The sequence below is a fragment of the Phodopus roborovskii genome, unplaced genomic scaffold (assembly GCF_943737965.1).
Source record: "Phodopus roborovskii unplaced genomic scaffold, PHOROB, whole genome shotgun sequence".
NCBI classification, from domain to species: Eukaryota; Metazoa; Chordata; class Mammalia; order Rodentia; family Cricetidae; genus Phodopus; species Phodopus roborovskii.
This window is the reverse complement of record NW_026125295.1, coordinates 35,521,830-35,542,700: the sequence shown is the minus strand read 5'-3', so window position 1 is coordinate 35,542,700 and position 20,871 is coordinate 35,521,830. Positions and strand designations below refer to the sequence as shown.

The 20,871-nt window shown below is 39.2% G+C and overlaps 1 protein-coding gene across 2 annotated transcripts in view; it reads left to right on the top strand.

The window, feature by feature from the left end:
- Positions 1-20,871, top strand: part of Bckdhb (branched chain keto acid dehydrogenase E1 subunit beta) — a 183,399-nt gene that overhangs the window by 43,341 nt on the left and 119,187 nt on the right. For both annotated transcript variants that reach the window (XM_051207850.1, XM_051207853.1), the window contains exons 4-8: positions 2,032-2,165; positions 2,370-2,525; positions 4,615-4,723; positions 17,933-18,030; positions 20,229-20,339. In XM_051207850.1, coding sequence (XP_051063807.1) covers positions 2,032-2,165; positions 2,370-2,525; positions 4,615-4,723; positions 17,933-18,030; positions 20,229-20,339 — 608 coding nt within the window. The remainder of the gene's footprint in view (positions 1-2,031; positions 2,166-2,369; positions 2,526-4,614; positions 4,724-17,932; positions 18,031-20,228; positions 20,340-20,871) is intronic.

Genomic DNA, 20,871 nt, shown 5'->3' with positions numbered 1-20,871 from the left:
GAGTTCTTTTTAGACGGTTATGCAGATACAGGTGTCAGTGAGTTCTGGACCATTTTGTGGATAAATGGGATATACTTCCTTGGTTTTCAGTTACTGGCCTCCTCAATTGTTATTTGATACCCATCAATATACTCTTAGGATTCTAGCAGTCTTTAAAACTACGTGGAGAGTCCCTTTGGGTAAACCTTAACAGCTATCATCATTTACTCTGTGTTCCTTTATCAGGGTACAAGTGCTCAAAAAATTGATTGCTTTTTGCCCAGAATTTTTTAAAATTAATTTTTTTAAGTTAAAAAACAATCTTATTTTACATACCAATCCCAGTTCCCTCTTCCTCCCGCCCTCCTATTCCCACCATCACCCCCCCATCCTACCCCCCATCCACTCCTCAGGGAGGGTGAGGCCTTCCATGGGGGATCATCAAAGTCTTTAATAAATAGTAGAGGGTTGGTTTGAAAGAAGCAACTCTGCAGTTATCTTCAGGAGTTCATTAAATTGAGATATAGAGTTTAGTTATTCAAACACTTTTTCTAATTTCTGTTTTTGAACTATATATTATAGATATGCATTTAATCAGGGTTCTAACACAAACTTCTAAGAGCAGATGAGATCGGGCATGGTCAGCGTGGTGTGGCTGTAGACCTAGCACAGACTTTATTTATCTCCCTTCTCCTTCCTCCTTACCTTCCATTTCCTTCCTTCCATTTCCTTCCTTCCTTCCATTTTCTTCCCTCCCTCCTTCCCTCCCTTCTTTCCTTCCGTCCTTTCATTTCCTTCCTTCTTCCTTCCTTTCTTCTTTCCTTCCATTCCCTCCCTCCCTCCCTCCCTCCCTCCCTCCCTCCCTCCCTCCCTCCCTCCCTCCCTCCCTTGCTGTGATAACATAGCCTGATAAAAGCACTTTTGTAGGGGAGAGCTTTCTTTTGGCTGAAGCTCAGTGGTTCTGTCCCTCATGGTGGGGAAGACTTGGCAGCAGGGAGGAAAGGCCTGGTGGCTAGCTGGTCACATTAATCATAACTCAAGCAGAGAGGGAAGAGGAAGTGGGGGTGGTCTCAGCACTTGTCATCAAGAACCTATTTCCTTCAGAAAGCCTTCACCTCCTAAAGCATTCCCATCCTTCCCCAACAGGGCTGCTAGCTTGGGCTTGATGGCAGCAGGGTGGGATGATGGTGTTCACTCATGAGCCTGTAGGGGACATTTTATAGTCAAACCACAGCAAAGTAATTAGTTAGCTTTCTTGCTTCCCTCACCTCCCGTTCTTCAAAAAAAAAATTTTTTTTAATTTTTGTTGTTTTTTTCTTGAATATTGGGACTTGAACCCAAGGCCTCCTATATTTTAGGAAGAGCTACAGCCCCACATACAGATTATTTAACTTTTTTTTTTTTGTGTGTGTGTGTGTTACTGATTTCTAGTATAATCCCACCATGGCCAGAGCACATACTCTTATGAAGAATTCTTACTGAATTTGCTATTTGACAATTTCATACATGTGCAGAGTGCATCCTGACTCCTTTTACCATTTTCTCTCTGATCCGCCCCCCCCCCCCCCACTGGTAGGATTTTCCTGTTCAAAAATAAATAAATAAATAAATAAATAAATAAATAAATAAATAAAATCTCAGTTTGGTACTGTTTCTTTAATTGGCATATTTAGGTTTCTTTTTTTAAAGAATTATTTATTTTTATGTATCTGCATGTATCCTTGCAGGCCAGAAGAGGGCACCAGATCTCATTACAGATGGTTGGTTGGGAGCCATCATGTGGTTGCTGGGAATTGAACTCAGGCCTTCTGGGAGACTAGCTAGTGTTCTTAACCACAGAGCCATCTCTCCAGACCATACTTAGGATTCTTATGTCTAATGCAATTATGTACTAAGTCAGTCATAATGCTATTTACTGTTTCTTCTGACTGTTCTTCATCCCACCCAGTTATCAGATGTATTGTATATTGCAGTGCTTTAATTTCTGCATTAGATTTGCCTTCTATTTCTCTTCCCATTATTGTTATTATTATTATTGTTTTACTTTTAAAGGAAAAGATAGAGTGTTTAACACCCCATTGTGTGAACAAGGAATTGTTGGATTTGGGATTGGAATCGCAGTCACTGGTGCTACAGCCATTGCAGAAATCCAGTTTGCCGACTACATTTTCCCTGCCTTTGATCAGGTAGGTGCCATGTGCGTTGCCTGGAAGGGCATCTCTTCAGGTCAGTCCCTGAGTGTTCAAACACAGGCTCTTGCCCTTCGGCACCTGCTGCATTGTGTCGGTGCTTTGCCGTTGTAATGGGAATGCATCGGAAGATCCAGTGGCATGCTTTTAGGACATGCACTGGGTAGGAAAGAGTCACTGGCATGTCCCCTCCTTCTACAGATTGTCAATGAAGCTGCCAAGTACCGCTACCGCTCTGGCGATCTTTTCAACTGTGGGAGCCTCACCATCCGGGCCCCATGGGGCTGTGTGGGCCACGGGGCCCTCTACCATTCTCAGAGTCCTGAAGCCTTTTTTGCCCATTGCCCAGGAATCAAGGTATTCTTGTTTACTTCCCTTATTTGATCATCACTTGATGTTTCCTCCTTTGCTTATGTTGTCTTATCCTTTCCTGAAGGAAGATGAACAGGGCGTTGCAATTGATAGGAACTTAACTATATTTGAGAAAGGGAGGTTAGCATTTCTTTTTAGATTAACTTGCTGATGCCCAGTTTTCTGGAATGTTCTTCCTGAAGCAGCACTGGCATGATATTGGCATTCATTAACTCCATAGATTCCAAAGGGTTTGACAGTCTCCTAAACTAGTTTCTTCTTTCTAATGGGTTTTTCTCATTGAACTGATTTTGGAGTACTTTTAACAAAACTTACTGTTTATCAATATTTACCTCAAAGTTATATTTGCTTTTAGCTCAGTTTTCAGTTTTTAGTAGAGAGAGAGAAATCTCTTATAGATGGGAATCTTTTCTAATCTAGAGTAAGGTAACTGCTCTATCTGCTTGGATGAGTCTTCCATTTGTAGCTATCTCCTGTAATAGCTTAAGTCTTTTTGATATTAAAAATATTTTGAAAAAGAAAAGGTTAAAAAAATATTTTGAGTGTTTTGTCTCTTGATATTCATCAAACAGCTTTCCAGGGAATCATGGAAACTCACAAGTGTGTTAGCCAGAGAAGCATGCTTTTTCTGATAATGTAAATCAATTGTAAAAACGTTTACATTTTTCCCTTATTTTTTTTTTTTTCCTCTGCTGGATCATAATGATGGGGTTTGTCCCAGTAGAAGGGAGACTATATGCTTTTGTGACACAAGCCAGAAGTGGTAGTTTTGGATAAGAGCCACTTTGAGGCAACACTTACTTTTGAGTTTGAGCTGGATGTTGGTCATATTTAATGTTTACACCATACCCTAGAGGTTTTAAACAACAGAGCTTTAAATCAGTAGTCAGTTTCCTATTTCTTATTTTTAAACTTGAAATCACTAAAAGGCTAAATCAAACAGCTATTTGAAAGCAAAGAGAAACTAAAGAATAGAGACATAAAGGCATTGTGTGATATGGTTAATAAAGAGATTTATGGTGTTTTATTTTTAAGCAAAATTCTTTTGATAAAAATGACACAATTCCCTCAAGGCAGTAAGATTAAGAGTTGGAGGCCAGCCTGGTGTGACTAGCATGACTTTCTCTCAACAGATTAAGGGCTGAGGATATAGCTCAGGGTGGACCACTTGCCTGGTATGTGTAAGCTAAGAATTTGATTCCCAGCTACACAAAACAAAACAAAACCAAGTTTGAAACCCAAAGGTGGTTTGCTTGGAGTCTTGTTTGGTCTTTGTAGGAGGTCCAGGCTTATTGTAGTAACCCTTGTGAAGTAAAGTTTGTTCTTACACAGTTATTTTACAATCATGCAAACTTAGGTACAAATTTGTGATTTGAGGAGCTATAGTCAAGAGTGGGATCTTCTGTGTGCATCAGGACAGAGTAAGAATGTGTTGTAGCAAGCTCTGTGACCTCAGGGAGTGTCCTTACCACTCTGTATGCTGCAGTCTTTATTTCTAAGTGGGAAAAAGAGTTGTAGCTATTTCCTCAGGTCACTGTGAAGGATAGATGAAATGGCCAAGTTACTTCATACACTTCCCGCTGTCAATCCTCTTCACCAGCCCCTTCCTGAAGGCCTCGAGCCCTTGCCTGTCCACTGGAGATGTGGGATAGCCATGTTTTTCTCTTTTCTATGTAACTGGATGCTATAATATCTGGTTCACAAAATTCAGTGGTTTTTTTTCCCCCCCTTATGAAGTGCAGGTTGCATTTGCCTGTCAGAATGAAGGGGATCATGGCACTTTCATTTGCAAGTGGTAGCAGAGTGTTAGTAGGAGGTGGCACTTAAAGGTGAACACCTGTCTTTGCTTTCTTCTTTTTATGGGCTTTGCAGGTTCTCCTTCTGCTGTAGGTAAGGGGAGGCCCTTGGTATCTTAGTGGAAAGCTTTTTAGAAATACCTGTGGACAAAGAGATTTCTGAGGAGCAACACTTACATTTTATAATAAGTACAGATACCTGGGACTCTAGATGAATTAGTTATACTTGAAGTGAGTTTACTGGAGATGTATTTTACTAAAATTGTTTGTTTTCACAGGTGGTTATACCCAGAAGCCCTTTCCAGGCCAAGGGACTTCTGTTGTCATGCATAGAAGATAAAAATCCATGTATATTTTTTGAACCGAAAATACTTTACAGGGCAGCAGGTAAAGATTTCTTATAGTTTGTATTTGTGACTATCCTTTTACATGGTTTTTTTTTTTTTTTTTTAAGATATTTTCCCCTCGGCTTGGTTTCTACTTTTTCCCAGATCAAGTTCTGTGACATTTAATTTTGTTCTCAGATGTAAACTTCAGAGAAACCCATCTAGTTAGACTTTGATTGTGGAATGTAAAATGTTAACAAGCTCATATTGAGTTTTGTTTAGTCATTGTGGGTGGAATGGGAAAGGGAAGACACTTTACTTCATGAAATTGAAAGTTTGCTTTAGGACCCTAAGGTCCTCTAAGTCAGAACTCTGGTGAAGTAGGTACTGTTAACAATGTGCTATGATATCAGGCTTTCCTGGGGTCTGTCCCAGTAGACCCAGATTCTTGGTTACCTTCCCGTTAGATCACAATCATCATTCTATAAGCACACATCTGTGGCTGCTTATTTCTCAGCTGTAATGGAAAATTTAAATATCAAATGATTTAGTCTGTCTAAAGTGTATTTCCCTCCACCACCGAACTCAAGAACATTTCTTTGGCAAATCACTCTTGAACAGTTAACCTTAAAACCACATGTTTTTGTTGTGATGTAACTTGTGTACAATAAACTACACAGCTATTGTGTTCAGCTTGATTTTTTTTTTTTTGACAGCCTCTTATATTCATATAGCCACTATACAAAACAAAATGTAGGACATTTTCATCACGCCTGCATGCCTTTTCCGGTTTGCTTTCTCCCTGTCCATTCCTTCAGCTCTAAGCCTAGTTGCTTTTGATTGTGATTAGATTAGTTGTTCATGTTTCTGGGCTTCGTGGAAGTGGAAGTGGAGTTTCACATATATTCTCCGAGTTTGTCTCCTTTTGAACAACCTAGTGTTACAGAGATTCATCCATGTTATTGCCTGTGTCTAGTTCTTCTGTATTGCTGGGTAACATCTATTGTGTGAATAGTCATTCACTGTTTATTATTATAACAATTGTGATAATGCTGCACATTTGTGGAGAATATTAGGGCATTATTTAGAGAATGAACGTTGCCCTTAAGTTGTATGAATAGTTATTGTTCATCATTATCATTACTGAGTACATTTGTTATTATTGTAATAATTGTTTCTATGTAGGAAAGAATGCTACTTCCTCTGTCTTCAGCAAGTTAATGACTTTTAAATATTATTAATACATTGCCCCTCTAATTTTGGCTATTAACCTGACTGTTAATGAGTTAATTAGGAAATGTATGTTGGTTATGAAGAAAAAAAGCACCTGAAAATCTGGGCCATATACAGTTTTGTTGCATAAGTATTACCTTAAGTGAATATTCACTGTATGAATCCACTGTCATTCTTTGAAGGCTCATGCCCTGGGCTTATTTCACTTTATCAGTTTTGGTTTTGGAAACTGACTTGTATGGCATTGTTAAGAAAGAGAGATTTCTCTAAATATGAAATATTATTTATATAATCCCTGAAATAATGCATTTTAAGAATTCTAGGCATAGGTTTCCTTTGGGAAGCTAAAATTTCAGTCATCTAAAAAAGTTACCTGTTATCTCTAAAAAGAACTTGGTAGATATAATTTTATTCTATATATGTATTGTCTATACTACATCATTTCAGTTTATGTCTCTGTATTACTTAGGAAGCATATGTTTCTCGACAGTGAAGTACTCATTTATTTGATCCCAAGTTAATGATCTTTATAAGTCTCTGTTCTCTTATGAATTATTCATATAGATTTCTGTTTCTGCCTTAGGCATGTAGGAGAACTTGTGTTGAACATCTAAAACAAGTGAGACTGCCATTAAAAGATTGTAATTTAATTACTGCAGAACATGCCTTAATTACACATTGAGTAGGAAGGAGAGTCAAACAAGTGCAAAGCTATCTTTGAATTTGTTGACATGTTTTCTGTGATTGATAAACTTTATCATTCATGGCCTTGGACCCAGTAGAATTTTCCTGCTTACTTTCCAGATTTATTTGAACATTGAACACATGTATCTTTCAAACCTTAAGTTAGTTATAGTCTTAGTGACTAAGCTTAAGCCATGTGATGGAGTGATGCATTTTTGTTTCTGTATGAAATTTAGGATCATGAGTCATGGCCTTTTGTAACAAGTTCATCCATTTCAGCTCCATAGACATATATAGTTTATGCACAGACTAAAAATAGCAGAAGTTCCCCTTTCTCTTCCTCCACTCCCAACTGCATTCCCTAGCTCTGGTTCTGGTTCTGTGTATTTATATTTATCTTCATAGGTGACTAGGAGGAGCATACTTGCTTACGTATAAAACATAAAAACGTGTAAGTATTTTCCTCTAACTTGCTCTGCAAAATCTCTTCTATAAATTTACCAAAATTTATATATATATATATATATATATATATATATATATATATATATATATAATCTTGATACTATTGAGTAATATTTTACAAATAGCTTTTCTTTAAAATAGATTTCTATTAATTCTTTGAAAATGTCATTCATTGTATTTTGATCATATTCTAACCCACTCCTACCCACCCTCCCAATTGTGATTCCCCCACCCTCTTAAAAGCCTATCAGTGACAATGGTGTGAATGGCAGTGGGTCTAAGGCCTAACACTGAAGTACAAATCGACATTCTATATGGAGAGGTACTATACCCAGCCTAGACAAAGGGGTGTGGGGTGGAGAGGGAGAAGGGGGAAGTGGAGTGAGTGGGAGGAAAGGAAGGAGGGACAACTGGGATTGGAATGTAAAAAACACATTAATTAAAAAAAAAAAAAGGAAAACAAAAAAGCCTATCAGGTCCAATTTGTGATGCTTATATATTCCTGGGTGTGGGGCTGTGCACTGTAGTTTGGTGGACGTAGCTGGGGCCACACCCTTAAGGAAAACTTTGCCCAGAACCCATCAACTGTCAATAACTCCTCATTTATGGGTGGGGCCTCTGGAGCCACACATCCATCAAATAACTTTTCCTACTTGCCACATATTTGAATATATTTCTGTCAGTTAACATAGGTGTCAGTGATTTTTACTTCATAAAATATATACCATACCCTTACCTGTCTCCTGCTAATGAAACATTGAATTGCTTCTGAATTCTGGCTGTTATGAACAGTGTTGTAAGAAACATGTTTATATGTGGGAGAAGGAATTTATCTATTAAAAGTCTCTGTACAAAAAAAAATCTATAAATTTATAGTCTGTAGATGCAAGTATTAAAGGGCAAGCTATAAATATTTTACAAATAGTTTTTCTTTAAACTATACTTCTGTTAGTTCATTGAGAGAATTAATTCACTAATAGAAATAATAAAAAGTGTTTTTAAAGTAGAATCTCACTTCTTTAATCCTATGTATTTATTGGTTGTACCATGGTAGTGCATGGAGCTTGAAGTGAATAGCATCTTGCTGTCATTTCCCCCCCCCGCCCCCCAGCGGCCAGTAGTTGCTGTTGCCTCTCATGGACAAATATAAAAACCAATACCGGTTTCCTACTGAATAGATACTCACGGTTGAGAAAGTTCCAGAAAGCTGGATGTGGTGGCACATACCTGTACTCCTGACATTTGGGGAACTGAGGAATGAGGATTGCTGTGAGTTCAAGGGCAGGCAGGGATACACAGTAAGACTTTCTAAAGACCTAATCAACAGGACAAATAAAAATTCTAGAAACAGCAAAAACCTCCACTTTACAATGAGGTCAAAATGGTTCGGGGCATGTGGAAAGGTGCCAGAAATGAATGATTTACCAACCTTCAGAAGCAAGAGTCTACCCAGTTGTACCTCATGACTGAGGTAACCTGAGTCTCTAGGGGCAACCATTTAATTCTTTTTTTATGGCTCTCTTTTTAAAAGTGATGAATCGCTAATGCAGAAACTAGTATTTTCTGGAGAAACATGGATACCCATGACTGTAACTACATGAGTAATTGACAAGAGCTGTGTTGTAAGTGTGGAAGAGTTTTAGGGATAACAACTTCTTATGCTTGTGTTTTGTTTTTATGTATGTATCAAGGTGGTAGACAATAAAACTGTCTAATTTTCCTTCTTATTTCCTTCCCTCTCTGCCTGCCTGCCTTTTTATGTGGGTGAGCCTGTATGAGTTTATGTGTACCAAGTACCTGCAGAAGCCAGGTGAGGATCTTTTGGAACTGGCAGTTAGTAGCTGCCTGGGATCCAAAACCAGACCCTTTGCAAGAGCATTAAGAGCTCTTAGTCATTGAGCCATCTCTCTAGCCCTAATTATTTTCAATAATAAGAAAATTACTTAAAATAAAAATTCTAAAAGGATGCATCAATTTACTGGTGCTTTTTTCTTACCAGTTTACAAACCAGTGATCCATTTTAAATTGACAGTTAACATAAATTCTTTTGTACCTCAATTCTTATGTTAAGAGATTTTTTTTCTCCTTTCCCTAGCTCTCTATTGCTGTGTAGTGATTGTAATTTTGTGTTTAATTATTTTCTTTGCCAATTTCCATTGTCAAAGTTCACATATTTATTGTTCCTTGTTATAGAAAATCCATTTGAAAATAAAATTGAGATTTAAATATTCATTATCTCTTTGAGAATTTCATACACTGTATTTTGATTATATTTATCCCCTCCTCCAACCTTGTCCCCATCCACCTCCAACTTTACTCACTCAACCTGTGTCCTGTCCTGTCCTTTTTTTTTTTTTTTTTTTTTTTTTTTTTAAATAAACCATCTAGCCTTTACATTGTTAGGTGTGTGGCCACCCACTGGAGCATGTGAGTCCTGCTGGGGCCATGCCCTTAAAGAAAGCTGTCTCTTCTTCAGCATCTACAAATTATCAATACATCTGTAGCTTGGATGGGACTGCATGCCCATCTCTCCCCAACGTGTTGGAATTTTGTCTGATTTGAGCTTGCACAGGTCTTGTGCATGCTGTCACAACCATTGCTTGTGTCTGCCCCTTGTGTCTAGGAAACACTGTTTCCATATCTGTCACCTCTGGCTCTTAGTCTTTCAACCCCTGAGCCTTTTTGAGGAGGGTAGTGTGATATAGATGTATATTTAGGCCTGAGTACTTTGAATTCTCTTTTTTTCTGAACCTTGATTGGTTGCGAATCTCTGCTTTAATCACCATTGATTGCAAAAAGAAGCTTCTTTGATGAGGTTTGAGAGATGCACTAATCCATGGCTTAAATGAGACTTCATTAGGAGATGGCTCAGTACTGTGCCGAGTTAGCAGAGTAATAGTAGATTCTCCTCCACGGTCAGTGACTTATCTAGCCCTGATAACTGCCACGTATGGGTTCCATCTTGTGAACAGGCTTTACAGCTAATTAAATTTAATACGGTTGTTTTCTCCCATGCTGTGTGTGCTGCCATTGTACCAGACAGCGTGTCTTGCGAGGCTTGTTGTTTAGATCACGGGGTTTACAACTGAATAAGGCTGAGTTTTACACCATTCCTCTAGTGGCTTGCATAGCACTTTCCCTGTGAATGCTAGCCAGAAGGATTAAGCTTCCAGGTCAGTACCTGCTTGATCTCTCTCTGATCTTTGACTAAAATGTGATGTCTTCAACAATAGAGTCTTGCCATCAGTTCTGGAGGGTGACTGTCTTAGGGTTTCTATTGCTGTGCTGAAATAGCAAGTAGGGGTAGATAGGGTTTATTAGGCTTACACTTCATCGCTGTTCCATCACTGAAGGCAGTCAGGACAGGAACTCACACAGGGCAGATCCAGGAAGCAGGAATTGATGCAGAGGCCATGGAGGGGAGCTGCTTACTGCCTGGCTTCCCATGGCTTGCTCAGCCCACCTTCTTTAGAACCCGCGGCCAGCAGCCCAGGGATGGCACTACCTACCACGGGCTGGATCCTCTCCCATTGATCACTAATTGAGAAAATGCCTATAGCTGGATCTCATTGAGATATTTCCTCAACTGAGTCTCCTTCCTCTGATGACTCTAGCTTGTGTCAAGTTGACACACAGAACCAGCCAGTACAATAAGAGCAGTGGCAATAATTTGTCCTTCGATCAGATTTGTCAGCCAGTTAGGTCTGATAGAAGTAACTCATTCCTGACATTGGGTTTTTATCGGTTAGTGTCTAAGGGTTTCTATTGCTGCAACAAAACACCATGATCCAAAAGCAAGTTGGGGACGAAAGCATTTTTTTGACCCATATTTCCACATTGCTGCTCATTACTGAAAGAAGTCAGGACAGGGTCTCAAGCAGAGCTGGAACCTGGAGGCAGGAGCTGATGCAGAGGCCATGAAGAGGTTCTGCTTACTGGCTTGCTTCCCCTAGCTTTCTCAGTCAGCTTTCTTATATAACCAAGGACCTAGAGCCTAGGGATTACACCACCCACCATAGACTGGGCTCTCCCCATTGATCACTAATTGAGAAAATGCCTACAGCTGGGTCTCATGGAGGCATTTTCTCAACTGAAGCTCCTTCCTCTCTGATGATTCTACGTTGTGTCAAGTTGACACACAAAAAAACCAGCCTGCACAGTTAATTTGTGGTATCTAGTAGGAAGATAGTTGTCCCAGTAAAGTGTAGCTACATTTAAGCTGTTTTTTGTTTGTTTGTTTGTTGTTGTTTTTCAAGGTAGGGTTTCTCTGTCTTGCTTTGGAGCTTGTCCTGGAACTAGCTTTGTAGTCCAGGCTGTCCTTGAAGTCACAAAGATCAGTCTGCCTCTGCCTCCTGAGTGCTGGGGTTAAAGGCATGTGCCACAAATGCCCTGCTAAACTGTTTTTATATAGGAAAATGTTTATGTTTTTAGGAAGCCTCTGTAGTAGTTTTCCATGTCTTTTAGAAAGTCTTTAGTGTTTATAATCTCTCCGTTGTTTTTCATTTTCTCTTCCAAATCCTACCCCATTTAACCCTTTCTGTTCCACTATTCACCCTCCCCTATATATTGTTATGTTCTTCCCTCCCTTGAAAGCCCCCTCCCATGAAGCCTTGCTAATTGTTTGACCTCCATGTGGTACAGTTACACAATGGAATATTATTCAATGTTAAGAAAAATGAAATTTGCAGGTAAATGGATGGAACTGGGAACAGCCTTTCTATGTGAGAAACCCTGGCTCAGAACTACAGACCTCACCTCACATGTTTTCTCTCATTTGTGGATAGTAGCTTTGACTCTTAAGATACATGTTTCATTTGAATACCCAAAGAAATTCAAGTGTTTTACAGAAGAGGGAACAATTGTCAGTACAATTGACTTGCTATCACTTTTGCTAACTTAATAATGTATCATACTGGTGATTGCATGGAAAAACTTCAAGAATCACGGAAAACATTAAACAGGCGAATTTAAGTTGAAAAAGGTGTAGACTTTTTATTCCAAAGTAATATTACCATTGAGTTAGAAACAACAGGTTCTTCAGTGACATTTCAATGATAAGAAAATCAAAATGAAAAAGTAGATCACATACAAATATTCTTCTCCTCTGAAGCCTCTTGAGTCAGGCCCCACATTTCAAATCACCCATCCTCTAACAAAGCCACACCTCCTAATAGTACTACTTCCTATGGGCCTCATCTAAAGCACCCCTCATCTAAAGTACTGGAAGTCTATTTTCTTAGATGTCTGTTTAAGTGCATACTTGGCTTCACACTTCCATGTGTTTTGTTTCCTCACAGAACCCTTCTTTATTGTCTCTCATGTCAAGTGTCTCTGTCTCCAAGACTTCCCTCCATTGTGCCATACTTGGTGAGACCTCCTTGATTTCTGTAAGCAGGCTGTTGTTTCCTTCTTAAGTTCCAGAGTGCTTGGTGAAATGCTGTCAATATCATGTTCTCATTTCTTGGCTAATAGTAACTTTCATCTTTATGTGAGGTTGTATTTTTCAATAGCGTGAGTGGCTTGCTTATTTATTTATTTATTTATTTATTTATTTATTTATTTATTTATTTATTTAATCAAACATTTTACTTGAGGCCTGGATATATTGGATGCTTGGTCATTGTTAACTGACTATATTGTGCATAGAGTATATATTATTTATACATTTTATTTCTTGTAAAACTCTGTTTAAGGTGTGTAAAGAGTATGGTTTTTCTGCCCGCTGCTGGTCTTGTCCCGCTGCCGCGCCAGCCCCAAATAACACACTGAGACTCTGTATTAGATATAATTCTGTTGGCCAGGTACTAGTTTCTTATCGGCTAGCTCTGTGTTAAGTATTAACCCATTTCTATGTGGTCTTACCAGAGAGAGGCGGCTGGTGATCCTGATTTCTCTAGACTCTCCATATTTCCCCTCCCACTACTTCCTCTTTCCTCCTTGTCTCCTAGTCCCGCCTATCTAGCTTTCCTATTGGCCAATGGTGCTTTATTCATTAACCAGTATGAGAAACATATACAGAATGACATCTCCCATCAAAGGTGGCTTATTAGAAAGAAAATTGGGGGATAATTAGTATGGGAAATGAAATGGAGCTATTTGGAAATAAAATAAACTTATTCATGTCATGAATCTATAAGTGGGCATGTGTTGTGCATGCAAATGTTTTCTCATGTGCAAGCAAGTGTGGAGATGTAAAGTTTACAATATACTTTTGTAAAACCTGTCCTACCTAATGATTTTTATGTTCCCTGCTTGACTTTATAATGACTTCTTACCTTCTCATTGTGTATCCAGTGCTAATCTCTCTATGCAGTGCTCGTTTGGGTGGGAATGTAGTCATCATGAAGGAGAGGGGAGTAGATTTAGTTGCTTTCCATGATCTGTGCATACATGATAATCTTATTTCCTGATGCCAGTGTTACAACTCCCTTTGCTTGCCCCTTTTCAGAAAGCACATAGCTACAGGGTAGCATGTACACTTGCTTATTTGAAATGACCTTCTCCTGGAATGTGTTATCATTTAAATTACTGTAACTACAAAGTACCTGTAATTTTCACTGAGTCTTTTGGCTTGGTTTGTTGATAAATGAACCAAGTTGCATCCTTACTTTCACGTGCTTAAGATTAAACTAACTGATGCCCATCTGAAAAGAACTTTGAAGAGCTCTGCTGCTTTCATTATGTCTCCAGGGACTGACATGACTGGGGTGGTCAGGTCATGAAGAAAGATCTTACACACAGACACAATATACAGAAAATCTGGGATCGGAAGGTTTGAGTTCTTAGAGAAACTGCAGCACCTTGAAACTCAGTGTATTTATTATATACAATGGAACAGGGAAATGGGGTTATTAAATACAGATGAACAGAGAGATTGGGTTCTTATGTATAGCTGAATAAGGAGTCAAGTTTGGCTAATCTCAATAGGATTAGTCTGCATAAGGGAGTAATTTTCAGGCTGTAAAACACTGGAGAAGGGGAGGTTGTAGAAAGTATAAAGCCAGTAGCCATTTTATGTATATACATCAGAATTTACACTCGGACCTTCCCTCTAAGCCTTACCTGGGGAAGTCTGTCCCACAAGTCACTCCCAAGTAACCACTCAGAGGCTTAATATTAATTATAAATGCTCGACAAAGAGCTCTTACATTTAAATTAATCCATATTTCTATATGCTTTGCCACATGGCTTGGTACTTTCTCATGCCCAACTTGTTTCTCTCTGCATCTTTTGGTGACTCCAGACTCTGCTGTTCTTATTTCTAGCAGTCTCAGTTTGGATTTCTTGCCTAACCTTATTTTATTCAGCTATTGGCCAGTGAGGCTCTTTATTAAAGCAATCACAGTGACATACATCACACAGTGTATAAGAATATTCCACACTTCTCCCTTTAACATAGTAAAATTATATATAACAAAAACAGTTATCAAGTAAGAATTAGGGTTACAATATCTAGTTCATTTGTGTTTGGCAAAATTAGGGAAATATTCTCCTATTTTATCCTTGTGACTCTAAAGTTTTATACCTAACTTATCTTCTATCATGACTGAGGAAAACTTTAACTATGACTATATAGTCTTCAACTCCATCAAAGACCTTAAATGTTACCTAACGACAGGGGTATCTGGTTGCCTGGACAGTCACTCTTAAGTTCTTCTGTATTGTTGGGGCATCCATCTTTGGCCTACAGGCCCAGTATATTTGACAGATGTTTTTGTGAAGCAGGGAATTTTAAAGGACTATCCTATTGTGTCTTGGCAAGAATTGGCAGTCACTTTCTTTGCAACCTGCTGGTTCACTTTGATTAGTACATTGTCAGCAATTTAGACAAGGGCATTTTTTTTTTCTCTAATGGCTAGTGTGCCATAAAGAAAACAAACTCCAAATGGAGGTTCTTTGATGCCCATTATCTTCTTTTGAAGTAAATTGGTACTATAGGAGGTAGTATCATGACTCACAGTCATGAAAAACATTATGTTATTAAAACATTTTAAATACCAGATTTTGTAGGTCTTTGAAGTGTTTGAAGACTATCATCTATCTATCTATCTTTCTATGTATCTAAATATATCTGTGTATGACCTTGAAAACATATCTAATATCACTAAAGTTTGACTATTATAGATGACAAACTATTAATCTGTATTTCTTAATTGTACATACTATTTTGAAGTGAGTTGCATAAGCACAATACCCCAAATAAAACCTTCCTCAGGTGGCTGAGGTATTGGTCCTTGATATTCACTCAGGACTTCACTTGCTTTCTACAGAGGGTCCACTGTACCAATTTGGTGTAAATATGCCTTTCTCTGAATCAAATTCTCTGTATGATGGAATGGAGAGGAGAGCAGAGGAAAAGAGAGAGAGAGAAAGAGAGAGAGAGACAGAGAGAGACAGAGAGAGAGAGAATATAAAGCATTGTTTGCCATGCTGTTCCTTAATTGCTAAAATAATGAGGCCTTGTTATTCTGGGTAATGTATTTAAAACAAGGCAGTCACTGCTGGCAATTTTTCAATGAAAGATGTGCCAAGATTCCAACCCATTCATGTAAGTGTGCCAGCCTCAGAGTCCTTATTCCAGGGATTTGCTATTCACCAGCTGACAATTGATTTACAAGGCTGGAAGACAGGGTTCTTGCATATTGGTCACTGACTCACAAGCAGAATGGAATGTGTGCTGGCTCCATGCCTTTTCTGCCGGCCTGTGATCTTGCTGCTAGAGCATGGAGCAATGGCAGAGGACCAGGGTGCTATCTTTGGCCAGGTGTCCTCAGTGTGGTCTTGACCTTCATGGTTATGTAGGTTAACTGCCCAGTAAGTAGAATGTAGTACCTTAGTGAAGTATGCCCCTGTGTCTGCCCATCTGTCTGTCCATTCATCCATCCAACTGTCTGTCCACCCATCTATCTGTCCATCTATCTATTTATTCATCCATCCAATATGGGTTTAGACTATCAGTGAGTAAACTAGAATTAATCTCTGAATGGGTTGTGTACAGTTGTAGCTGGTATCTTTAGTAAAGGAACAGATAGTAACTATCCTAAGTCAAGAGTATTGAGTTTTTGAACAGATGATGTCAATTTGCATAATACAAGTAGAAAACATCTATTGAAGGACTTTTGAGTGGCACCTTGTTCTTTGAAATGGTTGGTAGCCATGATAAAGGCTGTGTGTCCAGTAGGCATTCTTAACAGTGTTTTTTGCACAGGTGCATTTGCCATCCTCCTTATGTGCTGCTGCTCTGCATTGGTCTCAACTGAGCCTGCAGGAAAGACTTCAGAATTACTCTGAACACTTGCTTTTCCTTCGTTTCTTCAGCTTCCAAATTAGAATCTGCAGATCAGCAGAGCTTTTTATGATATAGCTGCACGGGAAGCTGGGATGAAAGCTTGTGTAACTTAAGAGTCTGCCTCCTAAAAAAGGGGAAGAGAATCAAATGCAGAAAGAGCATCTAGGGGGAAAAATGGGTGCTGTGTATTGGAGACACCCAGCGTATTGTTAGCATTGATGACTTCTGGGCAGTGCAGTTTCTGAGACCGGAGAACAGATGCAAGGTTATATTTCATTTTCTCCTTTTTGCTCTTTGAATGCAGAGCAGAAGTACACAGATCAGTTTAATGTAACACATGGCGAGGGGTGAGAAAAAAGAGCAGCAGTTTTCCCTAGCACTCCTACCACACTCCTGATCTCACAGAAGAACCTCAGAGCTAAGCTGGGCGGATTTGTCAAATACCTACTTGATTTCATTTGAATTTGACAATTTCCTGTGCTTGATTGCATCGGAAAATCATAGAATTGTTTCCCTTGGGATATCAGTGGATTAGTCTTTTCTCTTTGGCCTGGTGAAACTGATTTGGTTAATCCTTGTGAGGTCTGTAGGGTGTTGGTCGCTTATGGGTAATATTGTTCATCAATGCATGGTACAGAAATGAAACAGAGAAAGTTTAATCCTACTATGTGCTTTCTCCCCATGTTTCAAATGCTCATAAATTTCCTGCTTGAAAGAAAACTGGTCTGAGAACTTACAGCTCTCAAAAAGGGTTTTGGCAGATTTGTTAATAATTTTTAAGCTTCTTTTAAAATCAACTTTTAAATTATTCTCTGTGTGCATAACACAGTATGTGAGCAGAGGTCAGAGGACAACATTATCCAGGTGCTTTTTTTCCTCCATTTTTTTATGTGGGTTATGGGAATTGAACTCAGGTCACTGAACTTGTGCTGTAAGAACTTTCACATGCTGTACCATTACACTGAACCCACATTTGTAAGCATTTTAAGACTATCAGTTTTAAATTCATTGCAAAAATTACAAAATACAGGGAATCCCATCCACCACAGTCCATTTCCCTTTGCCATCATCTTACCAATGTGGGCTAAATTCTTATACTTAGCCAATACTGTGAGTTAAGTTGGACTAAAACATGTATCACTAAGATTTATTCAGTTTCAGCTGGGGGGTGGTGACTCACACCTTTAATCCCAGCCAGCATCCAGGAGGCAGAGGCAGGAGGATCTCTGTGAGTTTGAGGCCAGCTTGGTCTACAGAGTGAGTTCTTACACAGAGAAACCTTGTCTTGAAAGGAACCTAATAATAATAATAATAATAATAATAATAATAATAATAATAATAATAATATATTTATTCATTTTCTGTCATTAAGATACATTCCGATTCCAACTGCAGTCTTTCAGGATAGATAATATATTTCATATCTTGCATGTGTTTATCGGTAGTGATGTCACGGAGCTGTATAATAAAATTCATGTTTTACACGAAGTTTTCAATAATGAGATTCTGTCGTGGGGTGATTCTTACAATCTTTTAGACAAACCTGTCATTCGAGGAACATCAGTTAACTTTCATTTTTCTCTCTCATTGTGTATTTAGTGGAACAGGTCCCAGTAGAACCTTACAAGATCCCCCTGTCTCAGGCTGAAGTCATCCAGGAGGGCAGTGATGTGACTCTGGTTGCCTGGGGCACTCAGGTCAGTACTGCTGACCACCTGCTGAGGCCATACTGTGCTGGGGAGCTATTGTATATAATTCTGGTGTGTCCTGTATGTCTGTCAGATGGAGTCTCTGTGGTGATGATGCCCACCCTCACCTCCACCTTTATTAAGGTGTCACTGACAGATGACAGTGATTCAAGGTGGACAGCATGATGGTTTCACATGTGTGTATACTGTCAAATTATGAGCCAATCAAGTTAATTAATAGTTCCTTGCTGCTGCTGCTGCTGCTGCTGCTGCTGCTGTGTGTGTGTGTGTGTGTGTGTGTGTGTGTGTGTGTGCGCGCGCGCTAGCGCGGGCATGCCAACTAAGACATATGATCTACTTGAGCAAATTTAAAAGAAATGATCCAACTTATTTTTAAAGGAGGGTTTTATTTTTATTTTTGATTAATTTTCTGTATTGACAATTTCATACATGTATATAATGCTTTCTGATTACTCTCATTCCCTAACCCTCTCTCGTCTCTTTTTCATCCTTATTGATTGTCTCCCTCCCCACACTTTATGCCCCTCAGTCTCATTCCTAGAATTAAGACTTTTGGTTTTGTTTTGTGACCCATTTAGTTTAACCACAGGGACATCCTTGTGAGCAGTGGATCAGACCTATCCATTGGAGCATGGTGGGGTCACCTGTCTGAAGGCAGAGATTTCTCCCCACAAATCCATAGATTCCTCCTCTCCACAAATCTATCAATAGAAAATAGTCCCACTGTGAGATGTGGGGGTCCCCTAAACTCTTCCTCTTGATAGGGCCATTCTTGTAGAGACTAAGGACAGTAATCCACAGCTATTCTAAGTTCTTGGTTTCAGTGGACGTGTCTTGCCTAGAAGGTGGCATTTTTAACAGCCCTTTTCTCCATCTTCTAGCTTTTTATGCCCCCTCTTCTACATTGCCCCTGAGCCTTAGAGAGGGCACAATGTCTTACTGAGGCCTGAGTACTCATCCATCACGTATCCCGTGCACTTTGAGAAGCCATGACTGTCTTTAAACAGAATCTTAGTGTTGTTCACATAAAGCCTTGACCTTGCTATGCAGCTAATGATGATATTGAACTTCTGATCCTCCTGCCTGTACTTCCTGAGTGCTGGGATTACAGGCTCTTACCACCGTGCCCAGTTCATAAACAGCACAATCATAATAGCTTAGTCACTGTATTGCACATTCATTCCTTGGACTTTACTCATTTTGTGACTGGAAGTTTCCAGTAATGCTTTTTGGGTGTAGGTGAGGTGCCTGTTCAGTCATACTGAGATATTAGATGGGCATACACAGCTGTGTTTATTCAGGCCACCTTTGCAGCCCATATTGCATATCTCTGTTTCTTGCTGCATTGATATCACTCTCACCCTATCTTTTGCTCCCTCTCATGAGTGCACTGCTGCCATGTGAACCCAGTGACCGAATTATGTATATTTCCTAGTGATAGTTTTATCTGATTTGCCTTAGCTGTAACAATGTTCTTATTCTTTACTTCCAAACCTATCTCCTTCTTTCCTTCCTTCCTTCCTTCCTTCCTTCCTTCCTTCCTTCCTTCCTTCCTTCCTTTTTTTTCCTCTTTCCTCTCCCATCTCCCCTCCCCCCCAGTTGGTTGTCACCCATCATGTAAGATGCTGAGGATTGATCCCAGATCTTCTGCAAGAGCAGCAAGTGCTCTTAACCACTGAGCCTTCTCTCCAGTTCCTGTTCTAGTTATTGAACCCAGCACTTGCCTCTGGATACTTTGTCTATAAAACCTTTTGCCTTTAATTTTTGGGATATATGACTCCCACCCCCACCCCCCACCTCCTTTTCAGTTTCTTTAGCTGTTTGTTTATTTTTAGAATTCTTCTGCCATTTTTTTTTTTTTTTTAATAAATGTTGGTGGTCTGTGGGTGTTCTCTCTCTGTATGCTCCCTAGCCATCTGCCTCTGTCTTTATTTGCCTCCTGAGCTTTTGGAATGAGTATTTTTTTTTTTTTTACCCCCTATTACTAGTATTTCTTTCTCACTAATAATCTAGGTATTTTTCCTTGCTTGTTTTTGTGACATGGGGATCAACATGCCTAAAACACATTTCTGAATTCTCCCGGCACATCATTTCTCCAACTGCATTATGAATGATCCTGATACCCACCTAGACTTTCAGGTCTGAACTGTTTTAATAATTCTCTGTGTATTTTCCCTCATTTTCAGGTTCATGTCATCCGAGAGGTGGCTTCCATGGCTCAAGAAAAGCTTGGAGTGTCTTGTGAAATCATTGATCTGCGGACAATTGTGCCTTGGGATGTGGATACAGTTTGCAAGGTATGTCTATAATTGATGCGCTTTCACTTCCTTAAGGCCTTATGTCAAACCTTTCGAATATTTACATAGAACCATTTTGGAATTGTGAGTTGGATGAGTGCAACCAGTTTCAAACTTTTGAACTTGTGATGTGAGTGGAATAGGTACTGTGTAATGAGCTTGATGTTCAGACAACCAGATACCGTTAGACTATCTTTATCCTCCCATAGTTTAAAATAACCCAGCATTGTTCTTGTAGGCAGCTCAGATTGAATTTGTGGGAAACAGAATGGTGCAGAGAGGTGGGTGTCAGGACCATTGGAGTCACCTGTGTGACTCCAACTTCTCATTTGGCTAGGTTCAGCAAGCTGGGATTGCTTTAGTAAGGTAAATAGTTTGGCTCCATTTTCAAAGTCTTTTCTCCATAATCAATCACATTATTATTTAGGAAATAGCTCTAGTTATATCCCCTTGATCCTGTGGACCACAGATTGAATATAATATTGTGTGACTAAGGCTACTCTGCATTATATTTTCTGGCCTGATAGTTTAG